The sequence below is a fragment of the Leptidea sinapis genome, chromosome Z (genome assembly GCF_905404315.1).
Source record: "Leptidea sinapis chromosome Z, ilLepSina1.1, whole genome shotgun sequence".
Lineage (NCBI taxonomy): Eukaryota > Metazoa > Arthropoda > Insecta > Lepidoptera > Pieridae > Leptidea > Leptidea sinapis.
The window spans coordinates 24,161,421-24,185,191 of NC_066312.1; the positions used below are offsets into that span (position 1 = coordinate 24,161,421).

Consider the following 23,771-nt stretch of genomic DNA (forward strand, 5'->3'; position numbering starts at 1 on the left):
ATCTCATATCGTAATAGAAAAGTAAGCTCCGTATTGGCTGGATACTAACGATACCCACCCGTATTTGAGCCCAAGTAGTATGTCCGCTCACGTTTTCAGTATTGTAGCTATTATTGAGTTCGATTCAGGCAGGCAACGCGAGCACACGTGCCGCGTTATCTGTCCTCCTTCGAATATTTTTATTACCTGCGTTATCGCACTATCTGCTCAGGCCACCTGGGCTAGCTATTGTTATCGCGCGCTATTGTTCGGGACTCTTTAAGTCTCGCACCTGTTACGTTCCTTCGCGGAACGTAGCTTAGTTATTATAAGTGTTAATTACCCGGTTTTACGATCGTGTAGCACCTGTGCTGTGTTTCGCGATTCTGCACGCTAATCGTGTGTGTTGTGAGTGTTGCAGATCGTGCCGTGTGTGTCTTCTCCGTGGGGGCCTGCACAGCGTACATCGGGGTTCCGGCCCAGCCAGTCTACATCCAGCAAAGCTAAGTCTTAGGCTTAATTATTATTATTAATTTCTTTTAATTTTGCATACTTTATTAATATTAATAGTATTTTATTAATGTGTAAGTGCACAACTAAACTATAGTTGTCCACTTATTATCATATTCCCCCTCTGCCTGACTCGGGCAGCGGGGGTTGTCACCCGCTTAACCTAATTAAAAAAACCATGGCTTCACCAATGGTTGCCGACAAGGGCCTTTTACGCGCCCTGCTAGATGAGTTATTTACGGAGAAGATCGCTCCGTTAATTAAGGAATCCATAGATGAGTCAGTGGATGCCGCTATTAAAGCGAAATCCAAAAAATATAAATCATCATCCGACGTTTCGAGTTCCGACGGGGAATCCGAAATGGATATAGGTAATGCGTCCGACGCAAGTTCCGTGGCCTCGGTCAAACCGAGGAAAGTGATCACCCGATCAGCCCGTCCGCCTGTCCTTCAGGCGTACTTTGACGCGCAGGCGACCCCTAAGGTCCCCGCGGTCAGTCCTGACCGCACGGAAGCCCCTCAGGCTTCCAGTGCTTCACCGGCCCAGCCGGAAACCGCTCTACCGTCGAGAGCGGAGAGTGTCGCGTCGGATACTGACGGCTTCATCACCGTCAGTCGCAAGAAGAAGCGCGGTCGTGAATCGCCTTCTCTTGATTGCACACCCGCGAAGAAAGCCGCGGCCACGACTGGCTCCGCTCCCGCGTCCGCACCCGCGCCCGCTAAAGCCCGCGTACCGCCTCCGACCAAGCGCCCGCCTCCTATTTTTATAGGGGACCGAGGCCGATGGTTAACCATCAAAAATAAGATCCCGAAGACGCTCTCCTTCCAGGCGAGGGCGTACCAATCTCTAATCAAACTAGAGACCAGAGAGGTAGCGGACCACCGCGCCCTGACATCTCTTCTTAGAGAGCTGAGTGTGGGTTTCCACACGTACGCCCTGCCTGAGGAGAAGCGTCTGAGGGTCGTTATTAGAAACGTCCCCAAAGAGTTAGACGAGGCTGACATTCTGTCGGACCTCAAAGAGCAGGGTTACCCTGCACACGAGGTGCACCGTATGCGCGGAACCAACAATAAACAACCATTTAACATGGTTCTCGTAGTCCTCGACTTCCCGCAAGAGGGAAAGGAAATCTTCAATATTAAATCGGTTTGTTCCCTTCAGGGCATCCGTACCGAAGCTCCTCGCAACCGCGGGGGGCCCGGTCAGTGCCACAGATGCCAATTATACGGGCACTCGGCACGAAATTGCGAACACACCCCGAGGTGTGTGAAGTGCCTAGGGAAACACGGCACGCCAGAGTGCCCTCGACCAGCGCAATGCGCGGAGCCCCCGGCCTGCGTCTTGTGCGGGGAGAAGGGGCACCCCGCGAGCTATCGCGGGTGTCCCAAGGCACCCAAACACAAGCGTCACCCAGGGCGCCGCCAGCCGCAAGGCAGAGCAGAGAAGGTGGAGTTCACTCCAACCTTCAAACCTGCGCCGCCTCCGAAGGTAAACGCCTGGGCGAGGTCTCCTCCGGCTGCCAACGCTGCCACAGAGGCCACTCTCGCGGCCCCCGCGCCCCTCCGGCCTCCGCTAGCGTCCCTACCGGCGGCGTCGGTCCTGCGACCGAGGCCACCGGCGCCCGCGTCCGCGGCAACAGGTAACAAAGGTGGCAGCACCTTTGCGTTCATGTTCGAACTGTCAGAGATGTTCGACATTGATGAAATAACAGCCCTGGCCAGCAGGCTCGATGCTGTCCGGGAAGACCCGCCGTCGCTCCTGCAAGTTATGGCAGACAACGGCAAAATATTCCGTGCCCTCACCGATATAGGGCTAAAGCATAAAAACAACATTCGCGATGCCTAATTACGTAAGCGGACGGGTTAAACCACATACGCTCCGTATAGCGTATTTTAACGCCCAAGGCCTTAAGCCTCAACTAGACTTGGTGAAGGAGTTCGCTCACGAACATCAATTAGACCTATTCTTAGTGCAAGAGACATTTCTAAAACCACGTTTACGCGATCCGCGTATCGCTAATTATAACTTAGTTAGGAATGATCGCACCACCCGCATGGGCGGCACCCTCATTTATTTTAAAAATCTCTACACTGTATACCTATAGATCCTCCGGTTCTCACTAACATCGAGGCCTCTGCCATCCGGGTCAGTATGGCGAATCACCAGCCGATCACTGTTATTTCAGCTTATCTTCCGCCGAACAAACAAATATTAGACACAGATATAGAAGCATTACTCGGCCACGGGGCCGCAGTCATAGTGGGCGGCGATCTTAACGCCAAACACTCCAGCTGGAACAGTAGAGCCACAAATAGAAACGGAATTTTATTAGACTCTCTCACAGACACGCGGAACTTTTCAGTAATAGCACCCGACGAACCAACACGTTATCCGGATAACGTCGCGCACCGACCCGACATTCTAGACGTTGCGTTACTTAAAAACGTAACGCTCAATGTAAATTAAATCGAGGTTTTTCACGAATTAGAGTCAGACCACCGGCCCGTCGTCCTAAATCTAGGCCCACCGGTCAACTTTCAACCACCGACGAAAACAGTGATTGACTGGCAACGGCTGGAAAAGGATCTCGAGTCTATCAAGTCCGACGACCTTGACCGTATACCGGACGTCATCGACTCGGTCGACACGGCTCACAGTGCTATCTCTCATGTGACGTCACACATACAGAGTAGGATCAAGGCCTGCTCCAGGCAGGTTCCGACGATGCAACCGCATCGCCTAAACCTGCCTCCAGAGGTCAGGAACTTACTCACACAGAAGCACAGAGCCACTAGACTTTACGACGGGTATCCGTCGGTCGAGAATAGGCGCCACCTCCGCTACCTACAGCGGGTGGTACGGGAACGTATCGCGGAACTCCGCGGCGTACGTTGGGACCGCTTGCTCGGCAAGCTTAAGCCATCACATGTGGCTTTCTGGAAGCTGCCTCGCGCGTTCAAACAGGAGCCGCCCACTGTCATGCCTCCTTTGGACAGACCGGGACTGCAGCCGGCGCTCGATGACGATGAGAAGGCTGAATGCCTCGCCGATAGTCTCGAGAGTCAGTGCTCTCCAAATGCAGCAGCCGACCCGACACACGTTGACGAAGTTGATCGTGAAGTTGAACGTCGCTCCGCTCTGAGCCCTTCAGGCGACGTAATAAAACCCACCGCTTACGAAGAGGTGAAGCTAATCATTAAGGAGCTTCACTCCAAGAAGGCCCCGGGGCCCGACACTATAAACAATAGGGTTCTTAAAATCCTACCCTCGACTCTTATTACTTTATTGGTTACCATTTTTAATATTCTATTGTCTAATAGTGCGTTCCCCGAACAATGGAAGGATTCCATTGTTATCGGTATCCCAAAACCCAATAAACCTAAAGCTTATCCGAGTAGCTATAGGCCTATTAGCTTAATTAACTCGATCGGGAAACTTTACGAAAGATTAATTCTCGCGCGTCTTAATCATTACATCGCGGAGCTTAAACTGATACCCGACATACAGTTCGGATTCAGAACCGCTCACTCGTGTCCCCAGCAGGCTCACCGACTCACCGAGTACATTCTCATACGGCGTCAATTTCACGCTACCACGGCAGCCGTGTTTTTCGATGTCGCGAAGGCCTTCGACAAGGTATGGCACAACGGCTTAGTATTCAAGCTGTATTAACTGGGAGTGCCAGAAAGGCTCGTGCGCATCATTCGAGCCTACCTTACCGATCGCTCCTTCCGATATCGAGTAGAGGGCACCCTATCCTCACCCAGACCCATCAGGTCTGGCGTGCCACAGGGTTCGGTCCTCTCTCCCACTCTTTTCTCGCTCTTCACGAGCGACATTCCCAAGTTTCCGAGTGTCCAGCTCGCTCAGTACGCTGACGACACGGCACTCTACTTCGGCTCGAACCGCTCAACCTTGAGCAAGAACATTAAAGTGCTTCAAGCCGCCGTCGATGAACTAGGCAACTGGTTCAGAAAATGGCGGATTGAAGTGAACCCCACCAAGAGTGCAGCGGTACTCTTCGGTAACGCGAATAGCATCCGCGCTAAAAAACAACCGACCGACGTTATTAAACTGTATGAAACACCCATACCGTGGGTGAAGGATTACAAATACTTAGGAGTCACGTTCAACAGCAATATGAACTTCAAGAAACATATTGATACGGTATGCAATAGAGCCCGATTTGTCCTCAGTCGCCTTTACCCACTTGTGTGTGGGCGAAGCAAACTTCCGCTCAAACACAAAGTGACGCTGTACAAAACCATCGTACGGCCCATACTGTCATACGCAAGCGTCGTTTTCGCGCACACCCGACCGAGCTACTTAGGTCGTTTGCAAGTAGTTCAAAATAAATTCACGCGCATGGCAACCGGAGCCCCGTGGTTCATCCGAAACGTTGACCTTCAGCGCGACCTAGAGCTTCCGACAATAGCTCAACACTTTAAAGAGATCTCGCGACGCTTCTTTGACAAGGCGCCTAACCATCCCAACATCTTGGTTAGGAAGGCATGCGGGTACACCCCCTTCACCGTAGTCTCAACCCAATAAGACGTCCCAGACACGTAACGGTAGACCCGGATGACGACATCACCATCGCGAACGCGACACCCACACAAACACCGACACAGACACGCACACACCGCCTTCGCAGGCGTAGGCGCGGTCAACCACCGCAAACCACTGGCACTCGTCACTCTGACGATGGCCAGCGGCCCGCACCCTAAATACACCACACATTGTTTTGATACCCGACGAGACGTTAGTCCTCGTCCTGTAATCGCTTCACTACACTCACTCACACACGGACTGACTGACGGACTGACATACACCACTTACACAATCACAAACACACTCCACAAACAGACACAAACACAAACATACATGCACACAAACATTTACACTACGTACATACATACAAACACACATACATGCAATCATAAACACATACATACACACTTACATACATTACACAAAACATCACCACACTCGCCGGCGAGTGTGCTCTTATCACCTTTTCATCTTTCATCTTCATTTCATCTTCATTTTCATTCTCTCTCCTTCCCACAAGCACACAGCCGGTCTGAGGTTCGAGTCTCCTTAGGAGACGCCCCACGACTGTTGTTGCATAGTCTTTGCGGCCTCCACGGCCCACGTCCTACTTCGCTGTGAAAGCCAGAGCTGCTAACAGCACAGAGGAGGTTTTAGTCGGTATGGGGTGTCCGCTTACGCGGACACTCGAGTCCGACATATTACGCCCCGTTCCGGGGTGTAAATACGTAACAGTATTTCCTCCTCTTAAAAAAAAAAAAAAAGTAGCTATTATTATTAGTTGTTAATTTTAATATAATCTTATGATTTCAATTGTTTTATATAGATTCCTGTTTGTATTGTATAAATTACAGTTCTTACGATAACTGTGATGCGATAGAAATTACTTTATCGTTCTCTAAAAGTTTTTATAGTGTTTATGTAGTAAATATAATTGTTAAATAAAGGTTCAAACCACTATTAGATAATAAAACTAGGAATAGAATGATAGATTACTTAAAATAATAATAATAGGTACCCGTGTACGATAGAGTTACTAATTAGTATATACACCTAATAATCATGTTATGACCATAAGTACTGTAAATAATGTTTAATTAGATAAATATTACAATTATAGTTTATAAATGTATAGATAAATAACGTAAACAATAAAACATTGTGAGGTATGCGGGGGATGACGCTTTCTCTGATTGGTTAATCGTTCGAAGCGCGGCGAGGCAGCCAATCAGAGAGCCGGACGTTCGGGCGAGATTGCTATAAAACGCCATAGAACCGAGAAAAGTCACTGCGAAGGCAATGGCAAAACCTGCGGTGCCCGACCATGAAGACGCGGCTGAACGCTCTGGCTGCCAAGATCTCAGACGCACTGGAGACAGTTGCAGACGAATCCTGGCACTCCGCCATTGAGCGAGCCGGTGACGACTGGTCTGGCATGCACCGCCTATGCCGCCAACTCTCCGGGAAGCCCTCCCCGATTAGACCCCTCATGGCCAGTGACGGAACCCCACGTTACCGAGCTGAGGATCGAGCGAAGATATTTGCGGACTACCTGGAGACGCAGCTTACACCCAACCCGACCGCAGATGTGCAGCACGTAGAGACCATCGAGCGACATGTGAAGAACTACTTCGAGTCGCCGATAGTACCGACAGAAGACCCCGTCGTGTTCTCCCCCGGACAAGTCCAAAGGATGATTCGGCGAACTAGACTGCGCAAAGCACCCGGCCCTGATCGAGTCACCAACGAAGCCCTGCGTCACCTACCTCCGCGAGCAATCGCGACTCTGACGCGGCTCTTCAACGGAATCCTCCGTACCGGGCACTTTCCATCATCGTGGAAGCTCGGCCGAGTCATCCTGATTCCCAAGCAAGGCAAGAACATCATGCTGCCTGGGAGTTACCGTCCCATCACTCTTCTATCCACCACCTCGAAAGTCTTCGAGAAGCTACTGTTGCTGCACATCACGCCGCATCTTCAGCCACGCGACGTACAGTTCGGTTTCCGTGCCGAACACTCCACCACTTTACAAGTGACGAGGGTACTGCACCATCTCGCTACCGCCTACAACAAGCGAGAGCAGTCTGTTGCAGTATTCCTCGATATGGAGAAGGCGTTCGATCGCGTCTGGCACGCCGGCCTCGTGTACAAGCTGTCCACGTCTACTACTCCCCGCCGAGTAGTTAAGACTGTGGCCACCTTTTTGGAAGACAGACGTTTTCAAGTGGCGGTTGAAGACGCTCTGTCCACGGAGCGCCCCATCCGAGCTGGTGTGCCCCAGGGAAGCTGCCTGTCGCCCGTCTGCTACAGCAGATACACGGACGACATTCCAGTCGCCGACGGCGCCATTTAAGCGCTGTATGCTGACGACGCGGCGTTCATTACCACCTCGCTGAATGCCCCGCATGCAGCGCTGAAGATGCAGCGAGCACTGGACGCGATTCCCACCTGGCTGAAGGACTGGAGACTCAAGGTCAATGTGGCGAAGACTCAGGCGATTTCCATCGGGCGGGCGCGCCTATTGCCGCCCCCGGTGTCACTCATGGGCGAGACCGTCGTATGGTCCCCGAAGGCCAAATACCTCGGCGTGACCATCGACAGGACACTCTCGATGCGGCCCCATGTTAAGAACGTGGTTGCCCAGACGCGCGCCGCACGGAACGTTCTCCGACCCGTGCTGGCGTCCCACCTGCCTCTCCGTACGAAGTTGTGCGTATACAAGGCGTCCGTTCGCACGCGACTCACCTACGCTGCCCCCGCCTGGTTGCGCTGACAAGCGAGACGGGTCGCAAGTCGCTGCGAGTGCAGCAGTCGCTGACGCTCCGCACCATCTCCGGAGCACCACGCTTCGTACGAAATCAGGTCATCTCCAGAGACCTGCGCATGGAGAGCCTGGACGACTTCGTTCGTCGCCTGAGCACCTCTATGTTCGCGCGCGCCGATGGAGCGCGATCCCAGCATTTGCGTGGCATCGCGCCATACCATCGACGACCGCCGGACAGAAGAGGACTACCACGTGACCTAGTCTCCTAGGACACGACTGCTTCCTCGCCGCTGGCTGATGGGCGCTCACCGGTACACTACCGGCGGGCTCGACCTCGCTGAGCGGCGGGCGCAAGCTAACCACGGACCTACAAACCGGCTGCAGTCCGCAGATCGCTCGCGACACTACGCGGGCTTGATCGCACTGTAGCAGGATGCCACCGGACATGACACCACGGACCAACCGGTCCCACCCAGTGCCCCGTCTGTAGTTGCAGGCGGCGTTTATACTACTGAAAGGGGCCATCGCCCCGAACAGTTACCCCGAGGCCCGTAAGGACCTACGCGGAAGACCCACCAGTAGTAGTAAAGTCACCCAGAGAGTTCGATTTAGGCAGGCAACGCGAGCACACGTGCCGCGTTATCTGTCCTCCTTCGAATATTTTTATTACCTGCGTTATCGCACTATCTGCTCAGGCCACCTGGGCTAGCTATTGTTATCGCGCGCTATTGTTCGGGACTGTTTGAGTCTCGCACCTGTTACGTTCCTTCGCGGAACGTAGCTTAGTTATTATCAGTGTTAATTACCCGGTTTTACGATCGTGTTAGTTAGCACCAGTGCTGTGTTTCGCGATTCTGCACGCTAATCGTGTGTGTTTGTGAGTTGCAGTTCGTGACATGTGTGTCTTCTCCGCGGGGGCCTGCACAGCGTGCATCGGTGTTCCGGCCCAGCCAGTCTACATCCAGCAAAGCTAAGTCTTAGGCTTAACTATTATTATTAATTTCTTTTAATTTTGCATATTTTATTATTATTAATATTATTTATTAATGTGCAAGTGTACAACTTAACTATATTTGTCCACTTAATTATTATATTCCCCCTCTGCCAGACACGGGCAGCGGGGGTTGTTGCCCGCCCAACCTAGTTAATAAATATGATAACCATGGCTTCACCAATGGTTCCCGACGAGGCCTTCTTCAGCGCTCTCTTAGCTAGGTTATTTTCGGAGAAGATCGCTCCGCTAATTAAAAAAACAATAGATCAGAGGGTGGATCCCGCTTTTAGAGTGAAATCCAAAAAATATAACTCGTCATCTGACGTTTCGGGTTTCGACGGGGAATCCGAAATGGTAATGACTCCGACGCAAGCTCCGTAGCTTCGGTCAAACCAAGGAAAGTGATCACCCGATCAGCCCGTCCGCCTGTCCTTCAGGCGTACTTTGACGCACAGGCGACCCCTAAGGTCCCCGCGGTCAGTCCTGACCGCACGGAAGCCCCTCAGGCTTCCAGTGCTTCACCGGCCCAGCCGGAAACCGCTCTACCGTCGAGAGCGGAGAGTGTCGCGTCGGACGCTGACGGCTTCATCACCGTCAGTCGCAAGAAGATGCGCGGTCGCGAATCGCCTTCCCTTGATGGCACACACGCCAAGAAATCCGCGGCCACGACTGGCTCCACTCCCGCGTCCGCGCCCGCGCCCGTTAAAGCCCGCGTACCGCCTTCGACCAAGCGCCCTCCTCCTATTTTTATAGGAGACCGAGGCCGCTGGTTGGTGATCAAAAATAGGATCCCGAAGACGCTCTCCTTCCAGGCGAGGGCGTACCAATCTCTCATCAAATTAGAGACCAAAGAGGTAGCGGACCACCGCGCCTTGACATCTCTTCTTAGAGAGCTGAGTGTGGGTTTCCACACGTACGCCCTGCCTGAGGAGAAGCGTCTGAGGGTCGTTATTAGGAACGTCCCCAGAGAGTTAGACGAGGCCGACATTTTGTCGGACCTCAAAGAGCAGGGTTACCCTGCACACGAGGTGCACCGTATGCGCGGAACCACCAACAAACAACCATTTAACATGGTTCTCATCGTCCTCGACCTCACGCAAGAGGGAAAGGAAATTTTCAACATAAAATCGGTTTGCTCCCTTCAGGGCATCCGGGCCGAAGCTCCTCGCAACCGCAGGGGGCCCGGTCAGTGTAACAGATGCCAGTTATACGGGCACTCGGCACGCAACTGTGAACACACCCCGAGGTGTGTGAAGTGCCTCGGCAAACACGGCACGCCGGAGTGCCCTCGACCAGCGCAATGCGCGGAGCCCCCGGCCTGCGTCTTGTGCGGGGAGAAGGGTCACCCCGCGAGCTATCGCGGATGTCCCAAGGCAGTGTGTTTTACAAAATCCATCGTACGGCCCATACTGTCATACGCAAGCGTCGTTTTCGCGCACACTCAACTGAGCTACTTACGTCGTTTGCAAGTAGTTCACAATAAATTCACGCTCATGAAAACCGGAGCCCCGTGGTTCATCCGAAACGTTGACCTTCACCGCGACCTAGAGCTTCCGACGATAGCTCAACACTTTAAAGAGATCTCGCGACGCTTCTTTGACAAGGCGCCTAACCATCCCAACATCTTGGTTAGGAAGGCATGCGGGTACACCCCCCTTCACCATAGTCTCAACCCAATAAGACGTCCCAGATACGTAACGGTAGACCCGGATGACGACATCACCATCGCGAACGCGACACCCACACAAACACCGACACAGACACGCACATACCGCCTTCGCAGGCGTAGGCGCGGTCAACCACCGCAAACCACTGGCACTCGTCACTCACTGACGACGGTCAGCGGCCCGCACCCTAGATACACCACACATTGTTTTGATACCCGACGAGACGCTAGTCCTCGTCCTGTAATCGTTTCACTACACTCACTCACACACGGACTGACTGACGGACTGACATACACCACTTACACAATCACAAACACATTCCACAGACACAAATACAAACATACATGCACACTATCATTTACACTACTTACATACATACAAACAAACATACATACAATCATAAACACATACATACACACTTACATACATTACACAAAACATCACCACACTCGCCGGCGAGTGTGTTCTTATCACCTTTTCATCTTTCATCTTCATTTCATCTTCATTTTCATTCTCTCCTTCCCACAAGCACACAGCCAGTCTGAGGTTCGAGTCTCCTTAGGAGACGCCCCGCGACTGTTGTTGCGTAGTCTTTGCGGCCTCCACGGCCCACGTCGCTGTGAAAGCCAGAGCTGCTAACAGCACAGAGGAGGTTTTAGTCGGTATGGGGTGCCAGTTTTCTGATACCTACTTATATAAGGCTTAATTGTAAATTGCTTTAATAAGTAGATTTAAGTAATTTTGTATATATATTTTAATGTCAAATATAGAAATTTGGAAATTTTTTTTTTTTTTTAAGTCATCCAGTACCGCAGTACCACTAGAACAAGAAACAACAAGGAATAAAGGAAACTCTCAAGAAGTACCCAGCAGTTTTATTACTACGAGGAACCCCTGCCCCTGCGGCGACCTACCCCTGCGGTGACCTACCTGTGCGGCAGCGAGAAAGCTTGCGACAACCTACTCCGGCGGGAGGGAACTACCTACGCTCTTCGTCTTCAACCCAGTGAGGTCAATTCCAGCAATAGTCCAGTGTGCATGCTGCACAGAATGTGAATATAAATCGTCCACGTCGTGACTAGGATACAAAATAAAATATAAAGTACCTACATTAATTCGTCATAGGAACGTATAGACCAACCGGGATTCGACCTAATAGCTAAGTAGTCTTAGTCACTAACGACTGCGCTATATGGTTAAATATAACCGACTTTATATTATATAACAAGGAGCCTTAAATAGTTATGACGCAAATAAATGTTGTATTTTCTTACCGATTGCTTAAATTGATCAACATTTCTTGTCAATATGACATTTAATCTCCGTTCCAGTGGTCGGTATTTGGGAGGAATGCATTCCCAGGAAACTCTGCCGATGATGACTGCATTCTTCTTCTTAGGATCCCTAGTTTGTATTGTGGTCATTTTGAAGAAGGCTACTTCCCCGCTGTAATTATAAAATTATATTTTTATAATAAGTTAATACGGAAATTATGATCTAAAACTATTCAAGAGTCCCAGAAGGATGGTTAATAAACTCATTACGCAATAGTCTACGGCGAATATTAATTGAAATTCTGTGCAAAAATAGTGTGCTGTGAAATGTAGCTGTGCTCCTAGCCCCAACCCAAAAATGAATCCAAACAAAGAAAACTTTACAAGCATAGTGATAATATTGTAATTAAATTCTTTGATTACATTTAATTACCTATAATATTTTCGGTGACGCCAACTTGTAAAAAGCGAGAACAGATACCTACTACTCTTCAGATATCCTAACGTATCAAAGGCTTTTTCGAAATCCACAAACGTAAGGTATCGGTTACATATTCTTAGTGCTAGTGTTCTGGGTGCAGTACTTAGCATACGTAGTATTGATGTGGTGCGTACACTATGTATCCATTAGTGCAAAAATCTGCTTACTTACTATAACACGATAATGTCTCCCAAAGTCTATCCATTTTATTTTTCACAGCACCTAGTGATATTGAGAGTAAAATGATGTCACATCTCCTTCAGTTTCCGGTGTCTGCTGCTCTCTTCCGTCCGTCAGGAATAGCCACACCTACACCCTTCTATCCTGGCGGGAACTGGGATAGATACCCACTTCTGCTAATTTGGCGGTAGTGCTTGGTGGTGGTTTTGCGCTATTTCTGTTTCTGAATTATAGAGGTAAGCGTAAGGGTAAAAGGTATTTATGTTGTAGTTCTGTTTTGCGTACCAATTTAAATAAATAAATAAACCGACGCACAACACTGTCTAAAATACCAAACAAATAAAAGATACGACCAGGAGCGTGCATACCTATACATATAGGAAATTATTCAGTGCGTACCTCGTTAAGAACCTGAATAACACTCATAAAAATTTTTCCTTACGCTAGATACTAAAATACCTATTGTACGCAGTCTCCAGATTGCATATTCGAGCGCGCAGCGTCTCATACAACTACAGTTTACGACATTCAACAGCGCTAGGGCCGCTATGTAAGCAATTGTAGCGAGATTTACCGATGCTTTCCCGAACTCACATCTGTTTCACTCGCTCCATACGCAATAGAATGGATTATGAGTTTGTAACTATTCCGGTTTTTTGTCTGCATTAGTATTTCATTGCTTAGTTAAGTCCAATATCCGTGACCCGTGTTAGGTTTTACTGTGAGAAAAAGTTGCTGTGTGATTTGTATTTAGAACAGATATTGAGCAATTAACATATAATAGAGGAATTAATTAGCCTGCCGGTTCTGGTATACATTTTTCTTTCCTAGATAAAATAACGATTGTAGACTTCTTTCTTTCAATAAACCAGTACCTACCAAATAAACTGGCCTTCAAAAGTAAGTATCACACTTTTAAAAGTGGGATAACGTTTTATGTTCGCAAGATATACTTTCGAAATAAAAAGGACTCCAAAGAGAATTTAATTTTGTACATAAAAACTTTATAGTCGGTGACCTTCTTTTAAGAATTGGCTGAAAAAAAACTTCAAAAACAAAACCATTCTTTTTTCAAAGTGAACGTTTCCGAATTACAATTTTACCATTCACATTTTTCTTTCTGTTTTAAATTTTTTTCAACATCGATGGGTCTTGTTTTAAAAATTTATGCTAAAAAGCACATAACATTTATTTATAATGCCTCTTTCAGTTGAATAATGTGCTAGGATCATGGCTTTTCTGGAACTAGGCATCAGTATGCGTCACACTGCAAGAATGGTGGGTGTGACAGTACGAACGGTCCAGAAGGTATGAAGAGACTGGACACCATCTAAGGAGACCTTGTAATGGCAGACCCAGGTGTATCAGTGCCCGAGAAGATCGTTATATTATTTCCACTGTGTTAAGAAATCGCCACCAAAATGCAGTTGAAGTCCAGCAACAGCTACTTCAGACCCGGAGGGACTACATTAGTGACAGTACAGTGAGAAGAAGACTTGCTGAAGCAAATTGGAAACCCCGAAGACCAGCGAGTGGCCCAAAACTCGAGAGACAGCATCGAGTAGCGAGACTGCGATACGCCCGTGAACATATGCAGTGGGATGAAGAGGAATGGTCAAGAATTTTGTTTGCAGATGAGTCTCGATTCTCCCTTTACACTTATGATGGAAGGCGAAGTGTTTACAGGCGACCTGGTGAGCCCTTCAAGCCTGCATCTCAGAAAGAGTCCAATACGGTGGAGGCAGTGTACATGTATGGGCTGGCATATCTTCAAAGGTCGCACAGAGATAGTAGCCATAGAAAATGGCACCCTCACTAGGCAAAGATATGGTCAAGAGATTCTCAATGAGTATGCAGGGCCGTATTTAGCAAATATGGGTGATGGATCGATGCTGATGCATGATAATGCCCAGCCACACACGGCTCATATCGTACAAGAGTATATTCAGGAGGTGGGTATCAGCGTGATGGCTTGGCCATCAAGAAGTCCTGATCTCAACCCGATTGAACACGCCTGGGATGAGCTTGGGAGGCTAGTCAGAAATCGCAGACCACCACCTACTACCCTCAGGGCACTAAAGCAGGCCCTGGTAGAAGAATGGGAGAATATTCTCCAACATCGGCTCCGAAACCTAGTGTTCAGTATGCCAAACCGGCTCGAAGCTGTAATCAGAGCTCGAGGAGGCAATACCAGTTATTAAAAATTAAATAACATGTAATACATTTTAGTTGAATTTTTTTACACTAAACTAAAAATGACTATTTTCATTGTTTTATCTTTTTTAAGTTAAAAATGTTACTAATGTATAATCTTAGTTTCTAAGAATTAAAGCCTATAAAAATTGCAACAAAACGTTTTTAATCTAAAATCTCTACCTTCTATAGTTAAGAAAAAAAATTAATTTGAAAAGTGTGATACTTACTTTTCCAGGCCAGTGTATTACTTAACGGATAATGTTCATGCATTTTTAAAATATCTGTGTTTGTAAAAAAATCGTTCCACCGCCTTACCTAATGTTATTGTAATCAATACAAGTTACAGCCCAAAAGAAAATGGTATCCAAATTTATGTCCTTATTACCTACTAAATAAAAAAATATTTATATTATTATAAAATTATATAAGATTATATTTGGCCTTTATCCTAAATTAAATCAAAATATTAATTTTTAATAAGGATATAGTAAAAAATAAGAATAATATAGTTTTTTTTATATATAAGCTAAGTGCTGACCCAGCTAACGTAGTTTTCGTAATGAAATGTGATATTCTTGAGTTTAGTTGTTTTTAAGCCACAAAAGTTTCAAAAAAATATTAACTTAATAAGAGTTCACAATCTATTACTTTAGCGCCTAATTTGTTAGATAGCCAATGCACGCCCCTGCCTATGACCTAATGGTAACTGTGGTATAAAAGTACTTAACACAGAGTAGGGATAGATACTTATTTACAAAACAGAGATACAGCTCCCACACTATGGTATGGTAAAGGAGCTCCTTCTCCTACTATTAGACCACTTAGTTGGCCAGTAATTCCAATCAGCCCAGCTCCTTCCAAAAGATCAGGACACTCCTGTGGTGTTCGAAGACTTCTTGTAGCGATCTCGTATTCACTAAGGTTTTTGTTCGATGATTGGCCACCCCTGCATATGCCAGGATTACATGAGTGACCGTTTCATCCTCGGTCAACACAACCTCTGTACTTAGGACTGTCCGCTACGCCGATTGTGAAATGGTGCTTGTCTTGTGATCCGTTAGGGTGCCCACAATGATTCAATAGTGTCCGTTTAGGATTGATCTTGATAATTGATTGACCTTGATCCATCGCAGAATTATCCAGTTGTTAGAGACAACTCGCTACAAGGACAGATGACTCGTATCGCGCTGAGTTGTCGGTATAGCTCCCCAGTGCAGTCGGCACCGCCATACTATCAGATATAATTTAGAAATTATGTCCGTGTACTTTCCTCCTTAGTATCACGTTTGCAGTTTCCATGATGGCTACACACTCATATTGAAAGATGGACCTACCTAAGGGTAGTTGTGTATAGGTGTGGTGTATGTTAAGTTCCTGTGACAAACCGCCAGCTCCAGTTCCGATTGCCATTTTGGAACCGTCTGTGTAAATTCTTAGTTCATTTACTCCTAAATGGTCTGTTACCTCTTCAAACAGTTGAATGTGGTAAATCTTTTGAAAGATGTATGTTTTAGGTATTCTATCGCATGGTGCCTCAAAGAGTGGATACCCCTTTTTTACTCTGTTCGAGAGATTTGCTGTAAGGCAGTCTTCATTTTACCATACACTGAACAGCTTCAGGCTTGAAGCGTCATTGTCGTCAAGCGATGTCAACCTTAGGATGGCCTCTTAGGTGGACGTAGAGCGTATGCATCATGTTATGGCTGTGCAAACCAGCTGCTAGAATAGCTACAGCTTGATTTATACGATCGCAAACTCTGTCCTGGGCCACCAAGCAATCGCACCATATGAGATAATTGGTCTTATGACTGCTGTGTAAAGCCAGATCCATTACTATAAACTACTGTAATTCGCATGAGATGAGCGACAGTGGTAAGCGGTAGAGACTAGGAAGAATAATTTTTACTTAGATCCTACACGAGTATCGAGATGTGCTGTAGTTGTACACATTATTGACACACGAAGGCGCTTAGCACAAAACTTGTTGTATGCTAGTGAAATTACTGGGCAAATGAGACTTAACATGTTATGTCTCAAGGTGACGAGCACGATTGTAGTGCCGGTCAGAATTTTTGGGTTTTTCAATAATCCTTAGCGGCACGGCATTGTAATGAGTAGGGCGTAACAATTACAATCAGCTGGACGTCCTGCTCGTCTCGTCCCTTATTTTCATTAAAAAAATTGCCGTAGAATAAAATAATTTCCGTAGGATTAAAACGAATTAACTCGAAAACGTTGCTCGGGGATTTATTTCTGTTTACAATGTGTCATTTAATACTGGGTTATAACATGCTTGTTAATTTATATTTTTACATTTAAATATCGCTTTTAATTCTTTTTAAAAATAATTTTACATCACAATGTAATCGAATGATGATTTATGATTTAATTGTATAGTAAAATTATTAATCTTATTGTTTTCGTTTTTATAACAGATGTGTTGCAGTATTTGCGCCGATATACATTATTATTTGTATTTTTGTAACTCCTACAGGCGTAACCCGGCAAACATGTTTGCCTGAAGAAGTAATAAACACACACACACAAACATTCCTACTTATTAAATTAGTAAGATTTTAGCGTAAACTTACTAAGCTATATTATTGTAAAGTTTCATTAAAATCCATTCAGTAGTTTGTGCGTGAAGACGTAACAAAAAACACTCACAAACTTTTACATTCTTAATTTACAAAAAGAAAACCATATACTAATCTATGTAATTTATTATATAAATATATAAAAAACCAACTACTAAACTACTGATATAATTAAAATAAAAACGAAGTACTCCTTTAGCAAACAAATTTCGCTTTCGTGGTCTTATTATAAGTAGTAATATCCACAAAAATCAAATACCAACCTAAGTGATTAAATAAAAATCCTAACTTCTTAGTAACAACCACAAACATTTAAGATGTCGTGGAATTATTGTAAGTAACTGTAAAGTATAAAGTAAAGTTACCTAGCGATGTAATCTTAAAAAAAAAAGTATGTTTCTATACCTGTCTCCTAGCCACAAAAAAACCCTTTAAAACTATTACAATACATACAATACCTTAGTAGTATCGATTTATCTAAGGCCTTTTGGCAATTGCCGATTAGATAGAGATAGAGATAAAACAGCATTATACGTCCCAGGTCGCGGAACGTTCAGGTTCAAAACTACTCCATTTGGGTCGACAAACGCACCATCTACGCAACAGCGTTTGATTGATTTATTATTTGGGAATATGGAAAACAAGGTACTCGCTTATTTGGACCATATAGTTTTAGTTACTAGTTCGTTTGATGATCACGTGACACTTCTCTTGCAAGTACTTGATAAGTTACGAATGGCAAACTTAACTGTGAGTCTAGAAAAATGTAAATTTTTTCGTAGTCAGCTTAAATATTTAGGCTACGTGGTTGATGCGAAAGGTTTACGAACTGATCCAGACAAAATCTCATTAATTTTAAACTATCCAACTCCTACGTATCGTAACAACGTTAAACGTTTCCTCGGCACGGCAACTTGGTACAGAACATTTGTTCCAAAGTTTAGCACAATCGCTGGGCCGCTCAATAAGCTGACTTCTAGTAAAAAATCAAAAAATTTGAAATCCACACTGACGCTAGCAACTATGCCGTAGGTGTTATGTTGACTCAAACTATTGAAGGTAAAGAACACCCAATAGCTTACATGAGCAGATCTCTATCCGGGGCAGAAAAGACTTATAGTATCACAGAGCGTGAGACATTAGCTGTTCTCGTCGCACTAGAGATGCTACATAGAAAACGGAAAAACGTTTAAGGTGTACACTGATCATTCAGCATTAAAGTGGTTCCTAAATTTAAATAATCCAACAGGACGCTTAGCTCGGTGGGGTGTACGGCTATCATCATTTAATTTTGTCGTAAAACACCGCCGGGGAGTTGATAATATAATACCAGATGCTTTGTCGCGTGCTGTACCGGTGTCTACCATAGATACTTCGTTAGAAAACACGAACACTAGTGACGATTGTTATTTAAATATTTACGACGGTTGTGAAAAGGCGCCCATTTCATATCCTAATTATATAATAAAGAATGATAAACTATACCGAATTATGCGTAAACCTTGTACGCTTACTAGAGAATTTGATTGGAAAGAAGTAGTTCCGAAAGAAACTCGAACGGTAGTTATGAAAGAGAATCATTCTGAACCAACAGCAGGTCACATGGGCATTTTTAACACCTATAAGCGTATTGCGCTCAGGCATTACAGGCCTAATATGCATAGCGATGTAACGTTTGTTTCTTGCTCTACGTGTCTTTCATACAAGCCACAAAATCATGCTACGCTAGGTGAAATGGGAAGGCCTAAACAATGCTCTAGGCCCTTTCAAATGATTTCCATTGATCTCATGGGACCACTTCCTGTGACTCGAAAACAAAATAGCTACATTCTGGTGGTAACTTGCTGCTTTTCAAAATTTTGCCAAAATTTTCCCATTAAGAAAGCTACTTCAAGCATTATTACGAAGATCCTCGAAGAACAAGTCTTTCTAATACATGACGTACCTCAGACCATTTTTTTTAGATAATGGTAGTCAATTTATAAGTGGTCCGACAAAATTCTTCTTTGATAGGTACAAAGTTCCAAACGTTTTCTTTGCGCCCAAGTATACACCTCAAATAAACACGGCTGAGCGTAACAGTATAATAACATGTCTTTCCACATTCGTCGAGAACAATCACAGAACTTGGGATAGCTTCATTCCAAAAGTGCAAGTTTCGATCAACTCTGTGAATGAGGGTACTGCATACACTCCTTCATCTCTAGTGTACGGTAGGGAATTAGTCCTTTGCGGGTCCCACTACACGGTTAATATTTGATCATGTTCAAAAATCTTTATATCAAGCTCATGTTAAAAATACTAACCATTACAATTTACGGCGAAAAGCATTCGAGTTTGATGTTGGAGACATCGTATTGAAGCGTGCTTACGTATTAAGCGATAAAGACAAGTACTTCAGCAAAAAATTGGTTCCAAAGTTTTTAAGTGCCATGTAGCGCAAAAGCTTTCACCTCTCGTATATGTTTTAGAAAATATGTCGGGAAAGGATCTAGGCACTTGGCACATTAAAGACTTAAAAATTGTAGGTCATAATAAATTGTAATAAGTAATTTATTTATAGTATTTTCTAAGTATTTTATTTTTATTTTACTCTGTAGTTTTTTTTTCTTTTTTTTTAAATAGATTAGCCTTATAGTGTAAGGGCGGGTATTATGTTATTTGCGGATTTTACCTTTAGTTAGGTTAAATCCTTACGTGGGCCGAGCGGGTAATATAGCGGAACGTTACTACAGCATACATAAGATAGTGGTGTTTTATTTAATAATAGGTGAGAGCGAGACGGTTCATGAGTGAACAGGCACGATATGACGCGGTGTAAGGGTCTGGGGCCTGGGCTGCGCAAGCGGCAGACAGAGAGGCTTACAGCTGTTTCCGCGGCCGGTCGACATAAATTATTGATTTAGGCAGATTTCAATGCGTTGCTCAATATTAATAATTACTAAAATTAACAGTTACGTAATAAATATATAGTGTGTGTTGGATGAAGCCCGCTCTAGGGTGAGTATTGAATAGCACATAAGTCTTATTTTATTGTAACTTAGCTGTAGAACATTCAATAACCATTGTTAATTGTTTGAGAAATAAAATCGAAATCGCTTAAATTATAGATATCTATGCAAACTTATTACTGACCACAACGTTTTTGTTAAATAATAAGATTAGTAATGTTTTAATTTATTATCATAATAAAGTGCTTGCTTTCGTTAAATATCATTAATAATAATATGTAAACTTCTACTTCGCCATGTAGACAATCTCGCCACTATGCACCAAGTAGGTAGGTACCTACTACGCAATCCTCGAGTTGTCGATTTGTGCGATTGCAATGTTATGCTTGCGGGTTCCGTGTTTTGGAAAGAAGGAACGAATTGAAAAAAATGGAATGGACCGCCAATCGCTGGTTTATAATTCCAGGTCCTAAGTTACCGTTGACGTTGAAGCTGCCTTGGTGCTTGTGGTTCTGAGGACGTCGCTCCACATCGAACAATCGTTCTATCTTCCTGGCGCTGGAAGATCACCGCATCCAGATCGCCGAGCGTGACTAATCGGGATCTCGCAGGAGAGTACCAACTATAGCAGAATCCGATAGAACCTACCACGACTTTTTTTTAATCGTGTTATCCTACCAAATTATATTATAAATTCTTATTAAAATTAAAAATTTAACTGAGGCACTATCATTTTGTTTTTTTTTGTATCAATTTTTAAAATATCAAACAGTAGGTGTCGCAATATGAAACATGCAAAATATTTAAAAGTCTTAAGTCAATCTTGATCATTTATATTAATGTTATTTTAATTAACTCCAATTATATTGTCTATTTACTGTATCATTCTTCACTTACTTCAATAGCTGGTTTTGGTATTATGTACAAAAATGATTGAAATGTGATTAAGCAAATGATAAGGATGATGGGGGTTTCTCTTGTGTTTTCCTTAAAGTGATATTTCATTATATAAGCTTTAGAGAGGTAGTAAGAGTAAGTTGGGCCTCATGTTTCCGATGCTTTGAGAGGCCCAACAGTGAATTGATCATGGTTCATAACCATAGATCTAGGGATCTTACTCACTGTCATGCCAAGATTTAACATTTAGTAGCATTCAAAATAATTAGGTATAATAGGATTCAGTCCAGTGATAAAGCAGAGTAGGGCTTTAGCCAGGACAGACTAGAAATTCTTTAATTAATGTATAAAGTTTAATTTTTTTTTAACTTACTTAATAAACATCATACATATTATTATACTTCTTGAAAGACAAGATAAACTGTTGAACAAGTGTTGCTTCTAGTGGATGGATGATCCTGTCATGACAAACTGGGCATCATGTTGTTTAAATTGAAGTTAATATAACATAATAACACTATATCTGATAACAGTAATATATGTTTAAAGTCATTAATATAATGCTTGTGTAGAAGCTTTTATTTATTTTCAATTTGCATGTCAATTGGTGCATGCATCTACTGTACTTCATAACTCTTAAGGTTAATTTAATTCATTTACATTTATTTATTAAATTACTCATGTAAGTCATTCTGTATTTGGTGTTTATGCTGTTAATGTTGGTTTAAGATAGTAGAGACGAGTTTCTTGCCACTTCTATCTTTTCTGAAGTGATTGTAAATAGTAAAAAAAATATGTTGTTGTAGTATGATTGAAGATGTTGATTCTTTTTTTTTTGATGTTTTGTTTTTACAACTAAGTATATTAAACATGATCAGCATTTCAACACTGTCATTATAATAGAGGACACAGGACTGTTTATTTTTTTTTATTTATTTGAAGAGTAGAGAGGGTGTATAATTGCCTACTTCTAATGAGCCCTAGTAACACCATTGCATCCAGAATATAACTCTTTCATTTGCCACTCATGCTTATAGCTTGTCATCAAGCCATGCCACATTTACAGTTTCTGCATGTTTTTATTTTTCATACTGACCACACTCAAGTGCATGTTTAGGCGTTCCCAGATAGCATCCTAGTGAGTATGCATAGGTTTTTACTGCTCAGTGATATGGCTTCATTGTTGTTTCTATTGTTTAATTTAATTAAGTTTATCATGCTTTGGAATGGTTTAAACCTGCTGAGTTGCTCCATCGTTTAAGTTTCATGGCTGTTCATACCGAAGACATGTTTTAAATCTAACTGGGACATGATTTAGAATGAAGCTTACAACCACAAGATGGAGGCAAGGCACAGGCAAGGTAAGATAAGAAAATGAGTAGGTATTAGTAATTATTCCTTGTTTAGTTACAATAATTAGATTAAAATACAATATATAAAAAAACATATGCATAGCTACATTTGCTATGCATTTGTTTTATTTTAGCGTTATCCCTAAATGTGTTTAAATCTCTCCTGCTGAAGGATAACTATAGCCTCATTCCACGTCTTGCTTTCTGCAGAAAAGTGAAATAGTATATTAGTTAGAGATTATCCAACATCTTACTTTATACGCCAGGGAACTCCGCCGCAGTCTCCAATGCCCCTATTGTCACTAACCGCGGCTATAACATTAAAGTTTATATTAGAACACATTGCTTCGATGTTGCAAGTTGGAATTAAAATCACAGAAATGAAGATTAATACAATAGTTGCTTGTTAGTTAGTATGCGTCGATTCGAAATGCGCAGTAACTACTATGTAGTAGGTACGTAGTACAGTATTATAGTAGTTACGATATCTATAATTGTATTGATTTTGTTTTGTATAATATTCTTCGTCCATTACCAGACTAGGCAAAAGGTTCAAGCCCATACAGCCAAATCTTTGGCGTCTGTTTACATAGTATATATATTAGAGTTTTTTATATGTATAAACCAATATAATATGTTTTTATTAAAAAAAACTCAAAATTATGGAAGGCGTCTTTAGTGCACCCGATCCCTAAGAAAGGTGTACGCTCGGATCCGTCCAACTATCGCCACATTGCCACTATATCCACTTTCTCCAAAGAGGAGTACCAGCTTATCTAGAATCTAGATTAGCGACTTCCAGTACGGTTTCCGTGAAGGTCTCTCAGCTTGCACACCTCACCCATAAATGGGCGCAAGTTGTTGAGTTGAAGGAAGTGGCGTTGGTGGTGAGTTTGGACATAGCGAAGGCCTTCGATCGGGTGTGGCATATATAGGATAGCGCTTATAGCGAAACTGCCATCCTATGGGCTCCCGAAAAGTTTCACAAATGGATCAGCTTTTTGGCCGATCGGAGCATCGAGGTTGTTATTCAAATTCAATTTCAAATATTTTTATTCAAAATAAGATGTAACATCACTTATTGCAACTGAAAAACTGTCACCCATTCTACAAAAAATGGGCGCAACAAACTCAGCGGACTTTTTTTTCATCAAAAAATATGTTTACATATTATTTATATAAATATTGTACAATTAAAATTATTATTTACTAGCGTGGGGGCGCTCGCATCATTCCCAATCTGTGGAATCATTAAGAAAGTCATTTAGGTTATAACTTTCACCAGATAAACGTTTTTTACAATTCTTTTGAATATCGTAATACTTTTGTTTTGAACATTATCTGGGATCTTGTTTAAAACATCGCTCCACAAAAGAC

General features: G+C 43.9%; 1 protein-coding gene and 1 long non-coding RNA gene across 2 annotated transcripts in view; one reads left to right on the plus strand and one right to left on the minus strand.

Moving 5' to 3' along the window:
• Positions 1-22,811, minus strand: part of LOC126978730 (dihydrofolate reductase-like) — a 34,326-nt gene extending 11,515 nt beyond the window's left edge. Inside the window, exons 1-2 of the mRNA XM_050827767.1 lie at positions 22,649-22,811; positions 11,741-11,912 (exon numbers count right to left, since the gene is read on the minus strand). Coding sequence (XP_050683724.1) covers positions 11,741-11,912; positions 22,649-22,737 — 261 coding nt within the window. The 5' untranslated portion in view covers positions 22,738-22,811. The remainder of the gene's footprint in view (positions 1-11,740; positions 11,913-22,648) is intronic.
• On the plus strand, positions 19,801-20,874 carry LOC126978731 (uncharacterized). The gene is made up of 2 exons (XR_007732689.1): positions 19,801-20,194; positions 20,612-20,874. It is a non-coding gene; the product is annotated as an uncharacterized LOC126978731 (long non-coding RNA).
• Positions 22,812-23,771: the final 960 nt, after the last annotated feature.